This window comes from Ictidomys tridecemlineatus, chromosome 1, assembly GCF_052094955.1.
Source record: "Ictidomys tridecemlineatus isolate mIctTri1 chromosome 1, mIctTri1.hap1, whole genome shotgun sequence".
Taxonomy (NCBI): domain Eukaryota; kingdom Metazoa; phylum Chordata; class Mammalia; order Rodentia; family Sciuridae; genus Ictidomys; species Ictidomys tridecemlineatus.
The window spans coordinates 31,361,559-31,383,678 of NC_135477.1; the positions used below are offsets into that span (position 1 = coordinate 31,361,559).

General features: G+C 35.0%; 1 protein-coding gene across 4 annotated transcripts in view; it reads left to right on the forward strand.

Annotated features, from left to right (window-relative positions):
- Positions 1 to 18,704, forward strand: part of LOC101963736 (cytochrome P450 2C18) — a 43,808-nt gene extending 25,104 nt beyond the window's left edge. For 3 of the 4 annotated variants that reach the window (XM_078037393.1, XM_078037439.1, XM_078037312.1), the window contains exons 6-9: positions 4,011 to 4,152; positions 6,949 to 7,136; positions 15,889 to 16,030; positions 17,771 to 18,704. In XM_078037393.1, coding sequence (XP_077893519.1) covers positions 4,011 to 4,152; positions 6,949 to 7,136; positions 15,889 to 16,030; positions 17,771 to 17,952 — 654 coding nt within the window. In that variant the 3' untranslated portion in view covers positions 17,953 to 18,704. The remainder of the gene's footprint in view (positions 1 to 4,010; positions 4,153 to 6,948; positions 7,137 to 15,888; positions 16,031 to 17,770) is intronic. The other variant, XM_078037344.1, reaches the window with a different exon arrangement.
- The last annotated feature ends 3,416 nt before the right edge of the window (positions 18,705 to 22,120 follow it).

The following is a 22,120-nucleotide window of genomic DNA, read 5'->3' on the forward strand; positions in this document are numbered from 1 at the left end:
CCTTAACCCTGAGGTAGATGTGATTTTCCCAATTCCTGAAAGGCTCTCAAGCCATGTTTCCTATTGTCCATTTTTAAAGTACTTAGCATCCCTTTACTGGCTATAATCTTTTTAACAACCACAAATTCTGTAGCCCCAGTTCTACTTGGACTTTTTGGCCAAACTACAATTTTGCAAATCTTTCTTCTTTTCTTTCTGCTTCTGATTATCATAGTACACTTGGCTAAAAGTCACTATCAAGATCCATGACACAGCCTGAATGCTGTGCAGCCTTGAAATTTCTTCTGCCTGATTAATAGTTTAGCACTATTAAATTCAGCCTCACTGAAAATCTCAGGACATTGGCAAAATGTAGACCATTTCTTTGCTGGAACATAATATAAATGTCCTCCAGTTCAATTTCCAAGAGTCCCATCCTTTGAAACCTGATTAGCCCCATTTAACTCTCCAAAGTCCTATCTACAATCTGGTCTTTGGGTTCTCACCAGAATCACCCATTAAGCTCCACTTACAACATTCTGAGGGATTAGTAACTTGCATCTCTAAATTTCAGATTTCTCCCCCATCAAACCAATTCCAAAGACTTCTGAGCCACATGGAAAAGTTAGTCATATCAATGGCCCCATTTCCAATACCAATTTCTCTTTTAGTCAACTTTTTTTTTTTTTGTGACTCCAGATCTGACAAGAACAACATAGAAAAGGAAACATTTATTTTGGCTCATGGTTTCAGAGGTTCAGTCTTTGGTTGGCCGACTCCACAGCTCTGGACCCAAGATGAGGCAAAACATCATGACAGAAAGGCATGGTGGGGGAAAGCAGTTCAGGTCACGGCAACCAGGAAGCAGAAGGACAGCTCCACTCACTATGGACAAAATATAAACCTAAAGTTGCGCCTATAGTGACCTACTTCATCCAGCTATCTATAATTTCTGCTTATCTAGAAATGCTCTTCCACTTCTGATATTTTCTATCCTCTTTAATTTCCTAGGCATGCTTTTAGTTCATTGATCATTTTAATCATTAAAGTTTTTAATTCTCTGATACCTCATCTGCATCTAAATCTGTGAATTCAGTTATTGGTAAGTTACATATTTTTTGTAGATATCCTGTTGTCCCTTTTGCTCATGTTATCTGGGGTCCTGTTTTGGTCATCTGTTGAGATGGTTTCCTCTTCCTGTTTTATGTGAGGGTCCTTTGTAAGTAGTTATGTCTCAGGAATAAGCCCTTGACTCCATATCCAATTAGAATTTTAAAATAGTAATTCAATCATTCGTATCAATGGTATCCCTTTGAAAGGAGAAAGTAGTCACTCATACAATGGTAATTTAAGAGCAAACCATACAGCAACCTAATGTTTACAGAAGTTATTTTTTACTGATCATTAAAACTCTATTGACTAATGAGTACTGTTTTATAATGGGCTGAGAAAATTCAGTGTTAATAGTGGTATATTAGATTTCATTGGAAAGTTGGACAAGTTAAAAATAAACTAGAATTAAAAAGGAAAAAAGAGGATGTTGGAAAGAATGGACACACAAGTTAAAATGAGGTGAATATAAAGGATATGATATGGGAAAGGAAAGGATATCAGAGAGAAGAAATGATATACTAAGAGAGGATCCAATTAATTGATAAAATTAGAGATAATTCTGACAAAACACAAAATTTGAGCAGACCCTCGAAATCAGTATCAAGCAGTTGGTGTAATATGTTGTTTTATTGAAAATTTATTTTTCTTGCTCAGGTTTTTGAAATAGAGGCCTTTCCCCCCTGGAGTTTCAATTGCAGAACCTTCTGAGAGGAAGATTGTTTTACCCCATTCTGGTTTAGTGTCCCCTCTCTGTCCAGACTAAGTCACAGTATGGGTACTCACCAACCAAGTGAATAGTATAGCCCAAGGAGCTAATTGGTCTTTGTTAATCTACAAGCAATTGTACCAAGAACCAGCAAAAAAATGTAAAGTGAAGAAAGGGGAAAATGGGAAAAATAGTGCAATATGAAGACAAAGATAAATTGCAGGGATTTGTTATTTAACACTTAAGAAGTTCAAACATTATTTTGTAAGCTGTCATGGTTTTTCTACTTTAACTCTCTCCACTGGGGGATGCTGGGGAATTCTCCCATCTAATTTGGTATATATTTTGGGCATAGCATAATTTGTTAGATTCTGTGCTCCAGTAATTTTCCCATACCCTCCCCTCTTTTTTCCCTCTGATCCTCTTCGTGTACTCTATTCATTCACCTTCTATTTTCTCTCTCTACCCTCTACATATAAGCAAAAAAGTTGAACTTTTGACTTTCTGAGTCTGGCTATTTTTTAACATGATGTTCTCCATTTTTATCCATTGTCCAGCAAGTGACACAATTTTATTCTTCTTTATGGCAAGATGAATATTGTATATATTTATCACATTTTCTTTATACATTTGTCTGCTGAGGGACATCTAGGATGTTTCTATAACCTGTAATCGTGAATTGTACTGCTATCAACACCAGTATGCATGCATCACTACAGTATACTTACTTTAGTTTTTTGGGGTAAATATCAAAGGGTAGAAGAGCTGAGGAATATGATGGTTTCATTTCTGCTTTGTGCAGATCTCCACACTGCTTTCCAAAGTGGTTGTACCAATTTTCAGTCTGACCGAAAATGTATGCTCCTTTCCCTTGAGATCCTCCAAAGCAATTATTGTTATTTGTATTCTTGATGGTTAACATTCTAAGTGGAGTGTGATAAAATTTCAGTGTGACTTTGGTTGGCAGTTTCCTGATCACAAGAGAGGTTGAAATTTTTCTTTTTTGTATATTTGTTGGCCATTTACATTCCTTCTTCTGAGAAATGTCTGTTTAGTTTATTTGCCCATTTACTGATTGGGTCATCTGTTTGATGTTAAGGATTTTTAAAAATTATTTATATATTCTAGATGTTAATCCCCTCTCAGAAGAATACCAAAAAAAAAAAAAAGATTTTCTCCACTTCTGAAGGCAATTCATGCTCCTGTTTTCTTTGCTGTGAAGCAGCTTTTTAATTTAATGCTATCCCACTTATTGATTCTTGGGGTTTTTTTCCTTGAGCTTTAGATATCTTATTCAGGAAGTTAGAATTCTCACCTTAGGTTTCTTCTGGCCATTCCAGAGTTTCTGGTCTAATTCCTATATCATTGGTCTTCTTTGAGTTTACTTTCATGGAGGGTGAGTGATACTAATCAAGTTTCATTCTTCTACATATAGATATCCAGTTTCCTCAGCATTGCTTGTTAAAAATAATTTCTTTTCTTCAACATGTTTTTGGCAACAGTGTCAAGTAGCCACCAGGTGGCTGTGTCTATGTGGATTTGTCACTGTGTCTCTTATTCAGTATCATTGTTCTTCATGTCTGTGTTTTTACCAATACCATGCTATTATCAGAGACTCAGGTGCCTTCCATTTACTTCACCACATATTATGGATTGCATGTTGTTTGTTCCCTCCAAAACTTATGTTGAAAGTTGTTCTCCAATGTAACAATGAGAGGTGCTGGGGAAAAGTAAACCTCTAAAACCTCTATTCTTTACTATTCACTCAGGTTCTGGTAGTCTGGTATAGCAAGAGAAAATGGACAAAAACATTGTACTTATACTAGTTATTATCTTCATGATTAAATATTCCAATCTCAAAGTAATTTTTGTCTTACCTACACTGTGTGTCTATATTTTGAGTATAAAGAAGGATACAAAAGTGGCAGCAACAGACTTTTTCTTGTATTTTATTGATAAGAAATATGTTGCATATCCTTCCTAGTTACAAAAAGGATGGTGAACAGAATCTTTAGGTAAAAATGTTTAAGAGGGCAAGAAATGGAGATTTGGTCAATTAATCTATAGTTTACCATAACACAGAGTAGCTTTTTATAACATTGTATTCTTTTGTTGCTATGTTGACTTAACTTTATAACCATATAATTTATTTTGAAATTATTATAATTAAATACTAAATTAATTGTGAAATAAGTGCATGAATTATTTCTAGGAAAAGTGCAATCAGCAGACTGAGTTTACCACTGAAGCCTTAATCAACATTGTGAATGATCTTTATGCAGCTGGGACAGAGACCACAACCTCCACTCTGAGATATGGACTCCTGCTCCTGATGAAGCACCCAGAGGTCACAGGTATGACTACACATGGTGAGCAGGGTGAATTTTACAACAGAAATTTGACAAGACACTGCTCACTAGCTCACCCCTCTGTCTTATTTGTCTTGAGGAAGACACTTTATATAAAAAAATTCTGTACTCCCTGTTATAATTTGTCCATATTAAATGAAGGGATAAAAATAAGAGGACATTGCACCTTAAGGGACAGTGACTGAGAAGTGAAGGACAGCATGGACAGTAGCAAGGCAGTGGAGCTCTGGTCATGTCTGCATCCCTCTGGGAAGTGATTTGCAGCATGCAACAGCCAGCATGAGTTGGCCTAAGACTGCATGTTGGTCTTCCTAAGGAGAAGCCACTTGGAACATTAGGCGTGTTCTTGCAAGATTTCTGTGGAAATTGTTGCTTATTGTGAAAATTTTATGCTTTAATGCTAGATAGGGAAAATCAAAACTCTTCATTGGAGTGTAAATAGAAACTTTAGAAATGTAATGAGGTGGCAGGGATATTACTAGAGTCTGAGAAGTTCTCTAAAAGGTTAGAAAACTAACCTTTTCTTTTTAAGTGTTGCTACTTAGAAGATGTGCCGAAGGGAATTTCATTATTCCCAAAATGTGTTTCCATTAATTTTATGTTTTATGAACAACTCTATTTAGAAATGTTCCTTTAAAGAGTCCCAGTAATGCATAGTAGATTAAAAGCAAACACCACCTTTTCCTGTTTCAGGACCCCACCAAAACTATTATAAAGTAGCCACAAATGAGAAATACTCCTTTTTAAAGTGGGGAAAGAGGAGGAGAGAAAACAGCCAACAAACCCTCAACAAATTTCTGAAACATAGAGAACAGAAGGAAGGAACATTATTTAGTAGAGAATATCAAGCTGTAGCATATATGTCAGAAGAAGAAGTTATATTAGTGTGGTAAAGTCAATCTCTGTACTGAAAATTATCCATAAGTTTCAGCATTTAGAAACATCAAATGTCAAAATAGTTAGGGGAAATTGAGGCACAAAATAGGAGCCGCTCTGTGCTCAGGTGCCCTTTACAATAGCTTTGAACAATTAAATGTTTCCCTCTCATAGGAAGAGAGGTTAACTCTCTGGAGAAACTGAAGTTAACAGGCCCTGTAATTTATTTTAGAACATCCAAGTAATGTTAAAAATCACATGAACTTTCAGGAATAAGCCAGATATTATAAAAAGAATTATGAATCAGCAAGACATCTGAGTTCTGAAGAACAATTGTTATTTTTCATGTTAATAGAAAATGTGAGAGCCATTATAACCCCACCTATTAGAAGGTTGAAGCAGGAAATTGAGGCAAATTCAAGGCTAGCCTGGGCCAGCTTGTCTCAAAACCAAAGGGCTGTGAGTATGGCTTAAATATAGAGGGCCTCTGGGTCAATCCCCAGAACCAACAAAACAACACAAAACACAAAAACAAAAACCCCTACCAAAACCAACCAAGCAATCAACAAACAATCCCAAAACAACAACAAAACCAAAACATTAACAAAAAGAAAGATGTTTTTAGATCCATCTTTGCTACAAATTTATCCCCTCTTTTCCCTTTCACAGTACAGCATAAGCTCCATCCAAATATTCAAAGTCAAGGCAGAGGCAAGGCAGTCACAGGTTCCTGGAATTAGGAGACCATATGTATAAGAATGGGAGTTTAAGAGACGTCCTGGACACCAGGCCTAGGAAACAACCAATTGTCGATATTAAGTAGTTAAAGCAGGTGTAATTGAAGATAAGGAAAATTAAAGAAAGAATCTGAAGTTCAAACATTTCGTTAATTATTACTAGGAGTTTGAAACATCAACCTTTGGATACAATATAAGATAAACAACTTGAAAATTAGGAATTGGTATATGTTGAACAAATAGAGGTTAAACATATGCAATGAACGAAACGTACACAGTTACCTTACAGGTGAAAATTGGTTATGTAGTCATAATGTTGTAACAAAATATATTGATATAATCAAAAATTGTAATCAAAAATATATAGGAATAGAGAGGGAAAGTATGTCAGCTATGTGGGTGTGCATATTTATTTGTGATATGTATTTTGCATGGAGTAGATTTGGATCTTAATGTTTCTTATGAGGAACTCATTAAAAATTGTCTAAAATTGGATAAATCAAGGAACAAAATAGATCATTATTTAGAAAAATGAACATTTCAGAAGAAGTTTCTAAATGATTCAAAAAGGCTACATTTAAAGAATGAGTGATTGAAAAGTTTCAATCACTCATACACAACATACTCATACACACACACACACTCACACACACTCACACACACTCACACACACTCACATACACAGAGACATGTATAAGTATAGATTCATTAGTAGAATTTAATTTTATAATGTCATATATTATCTGTTGTAAAATTTATGTTTATTCCTGTTTTTTCTATCTGCACTGTTTATAATTATTTAAATAATTATGTGATAACTTGATATTTGGAAACATTTTATCATTTCTGCTTATACTGATATCATATATGCTAGAATGTAAGTTTATAGATATATTTTAATACCTAGATTATAGAAGAGTCATGAATGTATGACTCCTATATATTAATGTATATTTATTCATATATATCAGTACTTGTTGATAGATATGGATAAATTAATATGGATAGTTATAGGTTATATCATGGATATCCTTTTACATGTGCAAAAGTACTTGTTGCATATAAGTCATGTCTCTAATACCTTTTGGATACACACACAATGCTTCACATAACCCTGAGTTATTTTAAGAAATATACTATTTTTCTCTTTTCCATTGGTCCTTATCAGCTAAAGTACAAGAAGAGATTGACCATGTGATTGGCAGACACCGCAGTCCTTGCATGCAGGACAAGAGCAATATGCCATACACAGAAGCTGTCCTGCATGAAATCCAGAGATACATTGACCTCGTTCCAACCAATCTTCCCCATGCAGTGACCTGTGACATTAAATTCAGGAACTACTTCATTCCCAAGGTAAGATTCTTTTTCTCATATTGAAGTTCCCAAATTCGCAGTATGGTTCTAATCCTTGCCAACACAAGACGAATGAAGTACAAAACTCACCCATGCAGCACATTGATGGCCTCAGTGCTAGACCAGACTAGGTCATGAGGCTCCATAACTGTTCCTGACAACCATCAGGGAGAACTCTCCCAATTTCTTCTGCTCCTTCAAGTTTGTTTTGTCTACTCTCAGCTATTTACATTTCCAAACAAATTTTAGAATCAGGTTGTTAATTTCCTAAAACACTCTCCTGTGATATTTTTCAGCATATCATTAAGTCTACAGACCAATTTGGAAAGAATTGACATTTTCACATGTTCAGTATTTTATTTCATGAATATTGTAGATGTTCTACTTTATTTGGGCTTTATTTTGTTCTAATAATGTTTTGGTTTTAATTAAGTAACACATTTTTTGAAAGTTTTTTAGTAGTAATTAATATTTTAAAAGCTAATATAAACTGTACAATTTAAATAATGCCTTTTCCCATTTGTTGTTCTTGGCACATGGACATATTGTTACAGTTCTATTTGATGATTTTATATCTAGAATTCTTTTTAACTAACTTTTTAAGTCATTGATAATAATTAGTGTTTAGTTTCATTTGGAAATTCTGAGCACATTATCCTGCTATCTTGTTAGTATTTGTTTTATCTATTATTTTCCGTTTCTTAGTGACCTTAATTTCTGGTTGTTGTACTGGCTTGGATTTCCAGCACAGTATTGAAAAGAAGTGGTTTGTTGAGCATACTTTAAGGTTTGTTTTGACTGTAGCAGAAGTTGAAGTTTTCACAATACCCTATTTCATGTGATGTTTTATGTACATTTTGGCAGATATTCTTAATCAGATGAGAGAAGGTTTTCTTTTCTTATAGTTTATCATTTTTTAACACTAATGTATAATTTTATCAAATGGATTCTCTATATCCATTGATCATGTGTTCATGGTCATATATGTTGGTCCTTTCTCCACGAAATATGCATGTTGTAAGTACATGCACATAGCAGAATTTGATTTTCCAGAATTTGATAAAGACTTTTTCTCTTCCCACAATTTTTTTATCTGTACACTCTTGTTATACATATTGATGGGATTTATTGTTACATATTTGTGCATGCACACAATGTAACAATATAGTTTGACCAATATTACTCCCCATTCTTTTGTATTCATATTTTGACAGATTATTCTCCAATTTTTCATATAAAAATTACATTGTCATATTTCTGTCAAAGTAATGCTGGCCTCATAAAATAAAGGAGATCATATTTCATACTTTGAAACTATTTTTTTTTGCCTTTCTATACTGCTTGTTTTCTTTTTGTGGCCTCTTAGTTGTATCTTTGGAATACTAGTAATATTTGCCTATGCACAGTTATATAAGAAAAGCTGCAGTTTCAGATAATGTTCATCTTGTTCCAGAAAGATTTCTCTCCTCCTCTACCTTGTAGTTAGAATGGTATAACACCTCCCGACCTGACTCAGAGTGGTGGACTAACATAGTTAAAAATTGACCACAGCTATAAGCCAACCCCTGAGGTTCCTCCTTCTGTGTAATCTTGGAACCAATTTTTATCACAGCAGCTTTCCAATGAGTCCACCATACAGGTTCTATTTTTAGTTAGACTTTTTGGTCAGTATGTTCCAAGCTACTCTATTTCACTTAAAGCCGGAACACATTACCAATGCAATTTACAACTGATTGAACTAAATATGTGTTTTCGTTGTGGAGAAAGAATTATAATTTTAGTATGGTTAGAAACATTCTTTTCATCTTCTGGAGAAGAGGGAAAGGAGGACTTTCCTGAGAGGTGACAGGCCTTGAGCTGGTGATGACAGGTTTCATACAAGAGTTCGACTTTTAAAATTCACTCTGTTTTCAGCAAACAATGCAAGCAGGAGATCTTGTTATGTCTGGCCTCTTTTGAGTAAAGAGGGCCTAGAAACCAAGGAAAAGAGCGTTTCCTTTCTGCATGGTACATTCCAGTGAAGGGAGTTTGCTCACTGCATACCTTATTCTAATGACCCCTTATGAATTATAAAAATGAATTCTGCAGTCACAGGATTGAGTCACTCAACATAATTGTCTATGATAATCTGGCAAATTTTTCCTCTAATGGGCCAGATAGTAAATATTTTAGTCTTTTAAGCAATAGGGTCTCTCCTGTCACTTCTTGTCTCTGCCATAGTTACACAAAAACCTTCATAGATGATATGTAAATGAGTGCAAAAAGTATATTCCAAAATTCATTCATTTATTTATTTATTACTTATTTTTTACTTTTATTTATTTTATTTTTTTAAATACATGACAGCAGAATGCATTACAATTCTTACTACACATATAGAGTACAATTTTTTCATATCTTTGTATATAGAGTATGTTCACGTCAAATCATGTCTTTATACATGTACTTTTTTTTTTTCATTACAATTCTTATTACACATATATACCATGATTTTTCATATCTCTGTTTGTATATAAAGTATGTTGACACCCAATTCGAGTCTTCATAAATGTACTTTGGATACTGATGTACATCACATTCCACTGTCTTTGCTAATCCTCTGCCCCCTCCCTTTCCCTCCCACCCCTCTTCCCTATCTAGAATTCATCTAATCCTCCCATGCTCCCCTTCCCTACCCCACTATGAGTCAGCCTCCTTATATTAGAGAAAACATTCTGCATTTGTTTTTTTTGGGATTGGCTAACTTCAATTAGCATTATCTTCTCCAACGCCATCCGCCATCCATTTACCTGCAAAAGTCATGATTTTATTCTCTTTTAATGCTGAGTAAAATTCCATTGTATATGTATGCCACATTTTTTTTATCCATTTATCCACTGAAGGGCATCTAGGTAGGCTCCACAGTTTAGCTATTGTAAATTATGCTGCTATAAGCATTGATGAAGAGTAATTTTTATAATTTCCATATGAGAAAAGATATATATTTTTCAATTTAAAAATTACTAGATAAAAGGCTATATGTGAACAGATGACAGACTGGATTTGGATGGGTTGTGACTTGAAAATTACTGGTCTGAGCCCTTTCCCTAGAACTTTCTGAATGATAGAAATGTTCCATATCTCTGTTGCCTCATACAGTAGCTACTAGCCACACAAACCTGTTCAGTGCTTGTAACATTGTTAGTGCAAGTAAGGAAATGAATTTAATTCATTTTTACTTACATAAATTTATTTCAAATTTATGTAAATTTTAATTTAATTTAATATTTAACTAATCTAAATTTAAATGTGTGGTATAAAGTTGATTGTGTTGAACAACACATATCTTAGGCTTTTTCCAAGTAGGATTCATTATCTTTCATCATAGGTAGATGAGGGGCAACAGATATAATTAGATAGTGGCAATAAATCCTAGTGTTCTAAAGCACATTAGGATAACTTTGGCTTACAACAATTTATTATGTATCTTACAAATGAGCAGAGGAGAAAAGTTCAAATGTTACCCCCCCCAAAAAAAATCAGGTGATGAAAATTCTTCTTACCCTTATTTGATCATCATGTATATATCACACCATAATAAGTACATTTTTAAAAATAAATCCTTCCCCACTAAAAGCCCTAAGAACAAGCAAAAAATAAAATATATATAATATATACATTTTAGTGCTGTCTCACTGAGCCAAAACTGATTTGAATTTCACTTAATCAATTATAATCTTTTTATTCCACTTTTTAAAAAATAATAATTTATTTTGCTAAAAATATTCATGTATTTGATTGTATGATCTTATCCTACATTATCCCATTGGGAGTATCATGAATATCTGTAGTGCATATAACATAATGTCTTTTTAAAATGTTAATAGGAGCAATTTCACCTCTAAGGCAGATGTTCATACTTAAGAACTGAATCAGAAAGGTAGGAGACAATAAAACTGCTGTCTCCATACACATCCCATGCACACATAATTTTGAAGCAGTTTATGAAACAATTTTGAGAATGATGACACTTCCTCTGAGATATATAAGGATCAATGATAATTACTGCGTTAAGAGTATGCCTCTTTTGTATTGGGGAGTTCTTATTTCTCAGCCAGGAAAATGCAGAATCAAGATCACAATTGAATACATAAGTAAAAGTGTTAAAGAAGTGTCACTTGTGTGAAAGAGTATTTCCACTTTGTCTCTTCTAAATGAATTGGGTACTGCCTTCTGTCAACTGCATCCAAAAAGAAAAAGAAAAAAAAAAGAAAAGAAAAGAAAAGTGAGACAGCTACTTAGAAATGCAAGTTACCTTAATCTAATAATTCATCTTACCCAAGCGTACTGAGGACTTCAGTATGAACTCTAGCTCTGCAAGTCTTAGCTGTCATCTTGGGTAGATGTCAGATCCCTTTGAGTCTTGGCTTTCTCTTTGGCACCCTGTTGAAGATACATTATTTGCTTCATTATGATACATTATTTGCTGTAAGAATTCAACCAGGTAATATCTGCAAAATAAATGCTAATACTAGGAGATATTGTTTTTTCCCACATCACTGATGCAGTTAAAGGCTGAAAAAAACATTGTGTTGATGAAGTTTTGTATAAATTATCACTTTCATGTGCTGTTGGCAGGATTCTTAACTGGTACATCCATTTTTAAGAACAATATGGCAGTATGTATTAAAATAAAAATGTGAATCAGGCACAGTGGCTTACACCTGTAATCACAGCAGTTCAGGAGGCTGAGGCAGGAGGATTGCAAATTCAAAGTCAGCCTCAACAGCTTAGTGATGCTCTAGCAACTTAGCAAGATTCTGTCTCAAATAATAAAAAATGAAAAGAGCTAAGGCTGGGATGTGGTTCAGTTGTTAAGAACCCTTCATTTCTATCTCTGGTACCTATTAAAATATGAAAAGAGAGGCTGGTTTTGTGGCTCAGCATTAGAACACTAACCTAGAACATGAGAGGATCTGGGTTCGATCCTCAGCACCACATAAAAATAAATAAATAAAATAAAGGTATTGTAGCCAACTATAACTAAAAAAATAAAAATATTTTTCAAAAAATGAAAAGAAAATATAAAATGCATATATTGTGATGTGGAAATTCTAAATTATATATATATATATGTGTGTGTGTGTGTGTGTGTGTGTGTGTGTGTATACACACACACTCCATATGCAAACAGGAAAGTCCAATATGTTCTCACTACATAGTTGCTTGTCACAAAGAAATTTTGCAAATTTCCCAAAGCCTATCAGCAGTGTAATAGTACATTCATATTATTTAGAATGTATCCTGTGGTTTATATGTCAATATCCCTAATTTTTTTATTAAATACAAAATGAAAATGTTGTGAAATATCTGCAATTTGAGTGAAAAAAACGCAAACTAAGAAGTTGCATAGACCTGTTTCATACAGATTTGTCTTACATGCATAGAATAATTATGAAGGAACATATTACTAATTGGTGGCACAGTTGTTTCTGAAAAGTCCAAATTAGGTTCTGTGGTAAAGTGAGAGGGATAATTACTTTTCACCATAAATTCATTTTGATACAATGCTTTGCTCTATTTTTTAATTCATAGTTATAAATGACAGTAATTTTATTTTGAGTACTCTTCAGCAGAGTGGATAAAGAAAATGTGGTATATATACACAATGGAATATTCTTCAGTCTATTCTATTTTTAATGACGTTTTAAGCAATGTATTGTAAATTCCCTCTTTTTTTTAACACTGGTCATTAAACCCAGGGTCTTGTGCATGCAAAGCAAGCATTCTACCATTGTGATACATCCCCACTCTACAACTGACTCTCTTATGCGTACAATTCAATGAGTTGTGACAAATATATGTAATGATGTAACCACACAACAGTTAAGGTATAAGATTTTTATATTGCTGAGCATGATGATGTATAACTGTAGGCTCATCCACTCAGGAGGCTGAGGAAGGAGGATTGCTTGTGCCCACAATATGAAATATTGTGCCCATGTATATAATTTGTATATTATATGTCCATCACCACATAAAGTTCCTTCATTCTCCTATCACAACCAAGCATACTTCCTTACTTCTAGTCCCTGGTGACCACAGATCTACTTTCTGTACCTATGGTCTTGATTTATCATGAAAGTCATATGATAGAATATGACATAGAACAATACAGAACCAAATCTTTTATCTCTGGCAGTTTTACCTTCAAATATTCTTTCTCCAATAATCTTCTTATATAGAACCAAGTTTATTTTTTAGAATATTTATTGGTGTATAATAATTATTTATTTTTTTAAAAGAGAGAGAGAGAGAGAAAGAGAGAGAGAGAATTTTTTTTAATATTTATTTTGTTTTTAGTTTTTGGCGGACACAACATCTTTGTTTGTATGCATCTTTGTTTGTATGTGGTGCTGAGGATCGAACCTGGGCCGCATGCATGCCAGGCGAGCGTGCTACTGCTTGAGCCACATCCCCAGCCCTATAATAATTATAAGTAACAGAATGTTTCATTGTGGCTGATTCATAACAATTACAATTCATGCACATAACAATAACAACATTTTCATTCCCCAGTACCTTCCTGTGCCCTCCCCCCCCTTCCCCTGGTACCCTCTACACACTACTGGTGTCCCATATATTTTCATGCATCTCTGTTATTTTTTTTTTATTTTTAATTTTTTTATTGGTTGTTCACAACATTACAAAGCTCTTGACATATCATATTTCATACATTAGATTGAAGTGGGTTATGAACTCCCAATTTTACCCCAAATGCAGATTGCAGAATCACGTCGGTTACACATCCACAATTTTACATAATGCCCAATTAGTAATTGTTGTATTCTGCTACCTTTCCTATCCCCTACTATCCCCCCTCCCCTCCCTCTGTTATTTTTTAAATGTAGCAGGACATGTTTAAGATTCATTTTGATTTATATGTATTAGTAGTTCATTCCCTTTAGTACTGAGTACTATTCCACTACAATGAATACCATGAATGATTTTCTACTCATTCTTAAGAAGATGGATGATTTTGGTTGTTTCTAGTTTTGGTTTTTAAATATAAGTAATATGAACATCTGTGTAAAAAGTTTGACGTGGACTATATTTTTCTTTCCCATTAAGTAAATACCTAAGACTGAGATTATTGCATAATTTTTATCTTTATGCTAAACTGATATAATCAATTTTTTCTTTTACAATTTATGCTTTATTTCCTATGTAAAAAAAATATTTGCTAGCACAAGATTGCACAATATGCCCTTAATTTTTTTTTCTAGAATTAATCATTTTAGCTCCTGCAATTAAGTTGGTGATTTATTTCAGGTTAATTATTGGTGGTATAAAATAATGGTCATGAAATTCATTCCTTTGACTTCTTTTCATTTTCTTGAGACAATAATTCTCTGTTTCCCAGGCTCACTTCAAACCTCTGGGTTCAAACAATCATAATGCCTTAGGCTCCATACCGGATGGGGCTATAAGCACATGCCACCAGGTCCAGCTTATTTGTTTCTCTATGAAAAGTGTCCAGTTATTCTAATACAACTTTTTGAAAACATATCTGTCTTTATATCCTCAGGAAATATTTGTATATTCAGGAACCACCACATGACCCAGTACACCCCTCCTTGGCATTTTTTTCTAAAGAATTAAAGTCAGCATACTAAAGTGATACATGCATAGCCATGTATAATTCACAATAGTCAATATAAGCTCCAGCTTAAATATCCATCAACAGATGAATGAATAAAGAAAATGTGGTATATATACACAGTGGAGTTTTATTTATCCATAAAAAATGTAATTATGTCATTTTCAGGAAAACACAGAAGCTGACAGTATTATGTTAAGCAAAATAAGAAACTCAGAAAGTCAAGGGACATTGTCTCCTGCTATCTGTAGATGTTATAAAAAACAAAAAGGAAAAAAAAATCTATAGGAGATCTCATTATAATTGATGAAAGTCAGTGGAGAAGACAACAGAAACCAAAGGAGAGTTTAGAGGCGAGGAAAAGGAGAAGTACTAGGGAATAATACTGACCAAATTATACTGTTAAATCATGTGCAAGTCTAAATGCAAAACAGAGATACCACTATATGTGTAATTTTAATGTACCAAAAATGGGGGAAAATAAACATCTTCACATACTCATTAAAACAAAAATGGAATACTTAAAAAACTTTATCCTTAATTTATGATCTTCACAAAATTGTTGAAAATGATGCTTACTTTAAATTTAGCATTGCTTTTGCATTGGGGGTGGTGAAAATCCCCACAATAATTGTGGTGAAACCCCCACAATTATAAGGAGAATCAAATTGTGTGACCATTTTAAACATTTAGTTGGCTCTTGTTGTATTTTTTATTATCTCAGAATTGTCTTATTAACAATATCCAGGGCATTTCAAGAGCCAAAAGAGACCCATTTTAAAGCAGAATTCTATACAAGATGTGGGAGAAGTGAAGTGACAAAATACACTACTGAGTAGGGGCAAAGACCAGTGTCAAAGCTTGATGATAAGTAGAACAGAAGGTTTGGTGCTCAAGTACTCACTACTTCAAATGCCACTGGGGGCACTTTAGCAAGGACATAGACACTGGCCTTAAACTCATGCATTTTATTACTTCATTGTCTACCTGGAAATATCAATGCTCTTCTTTGAACAAGGGTCTCTTCTCATACCATTTGGACTCAGTAAATTCCAACATTTCCACCAGCTCCATGACTCTACAACTTGGTTTATATGTGTCTGTTCATTGTAGGGCACAACCATAATAACATCATTGACATCTGTGCTGCATGACAGCAAAGAATTCCTCAACCCAAAGAAGTTTGACCCTGGCCATTTCCTGGATGAGAGTGGCAAATTCAAGAAGAGTGACTACTTCATGCCTTTCTCAACAGGTAATAGAAATGTATTTCCATTGCTGCTTCAGGGGATAAAAAATCTTAATTGGATGAGTTAAACTGCTTATTTGTGGGCTGGTAGAAATGTTCTTTGCACATGATCAGGAACAAAACTCCCAGTGCCCACATACTGTGCAATACCCGGCTATAGCATCATTACTGGGTCTGATTACTGGGGTTTTGGGGAAAATTGACCTAGATCTTCCAAAGTAATAAAGCTAAGTGAGAGTGGATTGGTTCATGCCTCAAAATACAACACTGCACTCCCAGAACCCTTCTTAGATGATTAAATTCATCTCCACTGTCCTCATCTGCCCTGCAAAAAGTATCTAACTCCACAACCTTGCAAAGTATCTTCCATGTGGTGCCTCTCATTCCTCTGCTGAGCTCTGCAGATGGTAAGTATCCACAGCACAGAATGGGCCATCTAAACCATCCCACACCCAGTTAGCTAAGCAGATGAATAAATAGGTTGTTGTAATCCAATATGACTAGTCCCTGTGGGAGAGAGAAGAAAGGTTCAGCTGGACATGGTGGTAGAGGAAGAAAATGCCTCCTGCCTGTTCTCTCATACCACACAGTAAGGCATAAAATGGATTGAGTGACATTCAAATGGAAGAAAGGACATTAGAACTGCCTCAGAAGAGGCAAAGGAAAAGGACTGAAGAGAGGCAGGCATTTTAAGGGAAACAATGAACCATAGTACCAGGATATTTGCTCTTCATGGAGGATGCCAGAGTTTTGTGACTGGTAAATTATGATCAGCAAACCTTGGGAGTAGGGTAGATTATCCTTTAAGAACACCAGAGCATCTTGATCTCCCTACAATTAGTTCCTCCTTGGAATACAGGGTCCTTCACACATGAAGAGCATGCTGAGTCTCTGGCATATCATTACCTAAATTTATTCTTTGGCTCTTCAGGCTTGCTAGTAGGTCTAGCAAGAACTGAGCCCTACCCTTAATGGAACTCTTATTTCAGGAGGCTAGAAAAATAGTAATAATTCAAATAATCTATGCTTCCTTGCTGAGTAAAGCCAAAGAGTATGAAAATCTATAGCCTGGAGGAATCACAAAGAGTGCAAAAGAAAAATGGCATTTGATCTGGGATCTGAGAGCTGTATGAAGTGCATCCTAGTCAAAGGAACAGCAGCATGAGATAAAGCTTGAAACTGCATTGCATGTTTAAGACTGATGAGGTTCTTCAGATCTGATGAATGGAAGATGATTGTGGAACATCATACTTGGAACAGGGAACAGAAGTAATCAGCATGTGTTTCTGGGAATAGATTTTATGGAAACACGAAATGTCAAAAGAACAATTTTAATATGGACATGGTCAATAAAGTTCTTGGTATAGAGCTGATGCTCACTAATATTAAGAGAATGAAGAGTGTTGATAAATTATTAGGTGAACAACAGGTGTGTTCCTCCTATTTAATCAGTCATCCTTTATATTTAGTCTTTTAAAATATTTTTTGTAAGTAGACACAATACCTTCATTTTATTAATATTTTTATGTGGTGCTGAGAATCAAACAGTGCCTCATATGTGCTAGGCAAATGTTCTACCATTGAACTACAACCCCCGCCCTATATTTACTCTTTTTGCATTGATCCATCCATTGATCCATCTGTCCATCCACTCAAACATCATCTAAAATGACTTTGAATTTTTCTTTTGCTAGTCAAAAATATACTGTTCCAGGAGTATTTACTCTCTCTCTTGGATATTTTCAGGAAAACGGATTTGTGCAGGAGAAGGTCTGGCCCGCATGGAACTGTTCTTATTCCTTACCACCATTTTACAGAATTTTCATCTGAAGTCTGTGGTTGACCCAAAAGATCTTGATACCACCCCAATTGTCAATGGATTGATCTCTGTGCCACCCACATACAAGCTCTGCTTCATTCCTGTTTGATGAAGAGCAGCCTGTCTCCCTGCTGATGTGCTGTCATCTGGAATCTCCTCTTTGGGGCATGCTCCGCCTCTGTCTCTATTAGGCATGCCTTCTCTGACCTGCTTCTCTCCACCCTATTTCTTTGAATCCAGTGAACGTCCAACTCCATTGGAGAGAGTTTCCTCAGCTGTCAAAAATGCATGCTTCCTATTCACTTATAACACATTAACCACTCTGTATTTTAACATTTTTGTGCTTCATTATTATGATATATCACTATTAAATCAAAGAAAACCTTGGGAAATTATGTAAAGTGAAATAAGTCAGGCATAGCAAATTAAAATCACATGGTTTCACTTTTATCTGTAATACAAAAAAAAATCAATCTCTTATAATAGTGATAAGTAATGGTTACCAGAACTTAGGAAAGGGTGAAATGTAAGTGGATGCGTAAAGAGAAGAAGGTAGTTAAAGGTACAAAGATTTAGGCAGACAGGAGGAATGAGTTCTAATGATCTAGTGCAGAACATGTTGACTGTGTTCCCAATAATGCTGCATACTTCAAAATTCCTGAAAGAGAGATATTAAATACCGTGCCCACAAATAAAGGACAAGTATGTAAGACAATTACCATGTTAATTATCCTGATTTAATCACTGGACTATGTACACATGTATCATAGTTTCACAATATACCCCCACAGTGCATATGATCACTACTTGTCAACCAAAAAATATATGGAGGTAGATTAAAAATAAAATTGCAAATGAAAACTACATTGTATCCATTTTTAACACTCTTAATTGGTAAAGAAGTTGTTGCTCAGTTATACAGTGCTTGCCTAGCCATGTGTGAGGCACTGGGTTCAATTCTCAGCACCTCATATAAATAAAAAATAAAACTCCATCAACAATAAAAAATTTTAAAAAATATATATATGCACATATATATATATAATATATATATATATATATTATATATATATATTAATCAGGTGTTGACAGAAAGGTGGTACATTAGGCAGCCTTATATCCTAACAGAATGACAATTTTTCAGATACTACTCTTACTATCTTACATGAAAATTTATAATCTTCCCTTCACCACAACCTTCCCCCATAGTTCAACTTCTGCTTTCCCTACCCTGCTTTTTTCCTTTGCTCTTTTATTTTTTTTACTTACTCTTTCTAATAAACCTTTGAGATAAATAATATTTGTATTAGGTACCATTACTGCCTTAATAAATTACCACAATACAGTGACTGATTAACATGCATTAACTATGTTATAGTTCTCAGGTTCAAAGATCCAATGTCATCTCCTCTGGGATAAGATGATTCTGTCAGCCAGGATGGTCTCTTTTGAAGGCTCCAGGGGATATAAATTTGCCTAATTTTTTCATCTTGTAGAGGCTGCCAGCATCCCTTGGCTTCTGTGTCCTTTGTCACATCAATTGAACATTAGTCACATCACATCTGCTCTCCCCTTATATCCTCTCCTTTTCCTTTTATACAAACCTTATTGAACCTGGATGTGTTGGTCCACTCTGGTGATCCCATTGCCTCAGGAGTCTGAGGTGGAATGATCATAAGTTGACAGCCTCAGCAATGGAGGCCCTAAACATCTTAGAGAGATCCTGTCTTAAAATAATAGATCAAGAGTTCTGGGGAGTAACTTGGTGGTTAAGCATGCTTGAGTTCAATCTCTGGTAACAATGCCCCTGCAAACAAACAAAACCTTGATGATTACATTGAATATACCTGCATGACACAGGAGAATCTATCCAAGTTATGACCCTTGACATAATCACACCTACAGTGTCCCTTTTTTCATGTAAAGTAACAAATTCATGGTTTCAAAGGTTTCAAGGATTAAGATCAAGATGGTGTGGGATGTGAAGTTATTATTAAGCCTATGAGATGATTATTATATTGCTTTACTACCAAGATAATTCAGACAAGGCTTTGTTAAGTATATTGTTTGAGATCAGACATCAGAACAAGGAGGTGAACCCCAGGGTCATGTGTTTTCAAAAGAAAGGTTTCTAATCAGTTGATTTTAATTTTATTAGGATCAACATGTTTTAATTTTATGTCTTTATTGTCAGGAATTTGATATACAGTTAATATTTATTAATATTTAATGGAGAGGGAATATATTTTCAGATTTCAAAGGGAAGAAACCAGACTTAATACCAAGGATCAAGATGCAGGAAGGAATGCAATTTTTTAAAAGCATCACAGTGCACTAGAATTTCGTAGACATAGGCCCTGAGAAAATTTTTTTTTGGGGGGGCACTGGAAGTTGTTGGGATTATAGGCATGCAGCCCAGCACCAGAATGTCTTGAGGATTCTATGAAAAACTATTTAAAATCTAGAAATCTAAGCTCACCAACTTTCAACCAATTAATAAGAAAATATCAGGAAATTGATTTTCCTGTATTAAGGGTCTTCAGAGAAAAAGAGAATTAAATGATAGATATCTATAGATGAAAAATAGATGACAAGGAGTTTATTACAGGAATTGTCTCACACAGTTGTGGAGACTAAAGAATTCCCTCAGAGATACAGATGCATCAATCTCTATTGGCTAGAGCTGTTTGCTTTTATGTAAACATTTTCATTAAATAATAATTTCAATATAACTACAAATGAAGAGTCTGAAGGTTTCCAACATGTGAAAGTGATAAATGTTTGAGGAAGTGAAAATGAGAATTATTGTAATGATAATTACACATTTTGTATGAATTGAATTATCATACTGTGCCTCATAAATATTAACAGATATGATGTGGCAATTCAAGACAAATTTAAAGAAAGAAATAGGAAGCAGGGGGAATAGTACTTCTCGCCAAGATGAGTGACAGAACTAATTCATTGAAATTTAATATTGGATGGCCAGAGACTCTGAAATTCTGGTGTTTTGAACAGAGGATAAAAAAGGGTGCATTGGAGCCAAATTAATGGCAGTAGCAGTTATTGGGTCACCATAGAGGGGAGAATCTATACAAACAGAAAGAAAAACACAAACAAATTTGGCACAGGAATATTGATAAACAGAAAAGAAGTCCGAATTTTGCTAAATCAGAGGTGGCATAGGGAACTGGTGCTTGAAAAGTGTTCATGTTTCTTAAAATTTAAGCAGAAAACTGTGGTAGGGAGCCATTACAAACAGATCATACTGGAGCTTGCTGTTACAGGAAACTGGGAGATCATAGCAAATACTGCCACACTATCCTAATCTACACCTACCATGTGGCCTGGGTACTTCTGACAGAACACAACTGAAACAGGCACAGAGAAAATTGTACCCAGGGGGATCAAGTCAGAGATATGGAGATGAGTGCAACTCACTTTCCCTTGTCTGCGGGCTCCTTTGACCAGCTGAAGATGATGGTTCAACTGAACAGAAAGGCATGATTGCATTTGGGGACTGTGCCTTAGAAGGCCATATCTGTAGGTGGAAGAGTGTGTGAGACCTGCCATGCCCCATCCACCTATGCTGTTGGTTACCCTGTCCTGTGAGTAGAATTCTCAGGAGACCCCTGAAAGTCAGATGCCCAGCAGAGATCAGCATATGCCTAACCCTTCGGATGTGTTGATCTAATCTCTCCAAAGTATATACCACCTTATAAAATTTCTGTGCTTTGATAAGAACTAGACTCCAGCCACAGAAGCATTCCATTTATAACTCTGCATCATCCCTGCCCTGGGAGTGCATCAATCTTGTCTATCTGGACAAAAGCCCAATACACAGTACTTCCCACTGTATCCTACCTTGCATGAGTAAGCAGAGAAACTGAGGACCATTTCAATGAATTTTGGTTCCAGTCCTCTCCAGAATGTAGTTTTGTTAGCAACACAAAAGGAGAAAGAGTTTAATAACCTCACCTTTGCTTTCTTTAAGGGCGATAGAGAAAAAAACAAAACAAAACAAAACAAAAAAACGGGAAAAAGTGCAGTCTGGCAATAAAAAATGAATTATCCATCCTTTTCTATAGTTTTAACCATCTCCAGTGGAGATAATTGTTTCATTTTTCATTAAGAATGTACCAGGTAGGATGAAATTGGAAGTACTGTCAATTGGATCTTTGTTTAGACAGACTAGATCAATGTGGGTGGGGCTGCTGCAGGAGTTCTAAATGGGAATTTCTGTCCCCAGTGGCTTGGCTGTAACCAGGTCTTTAGAA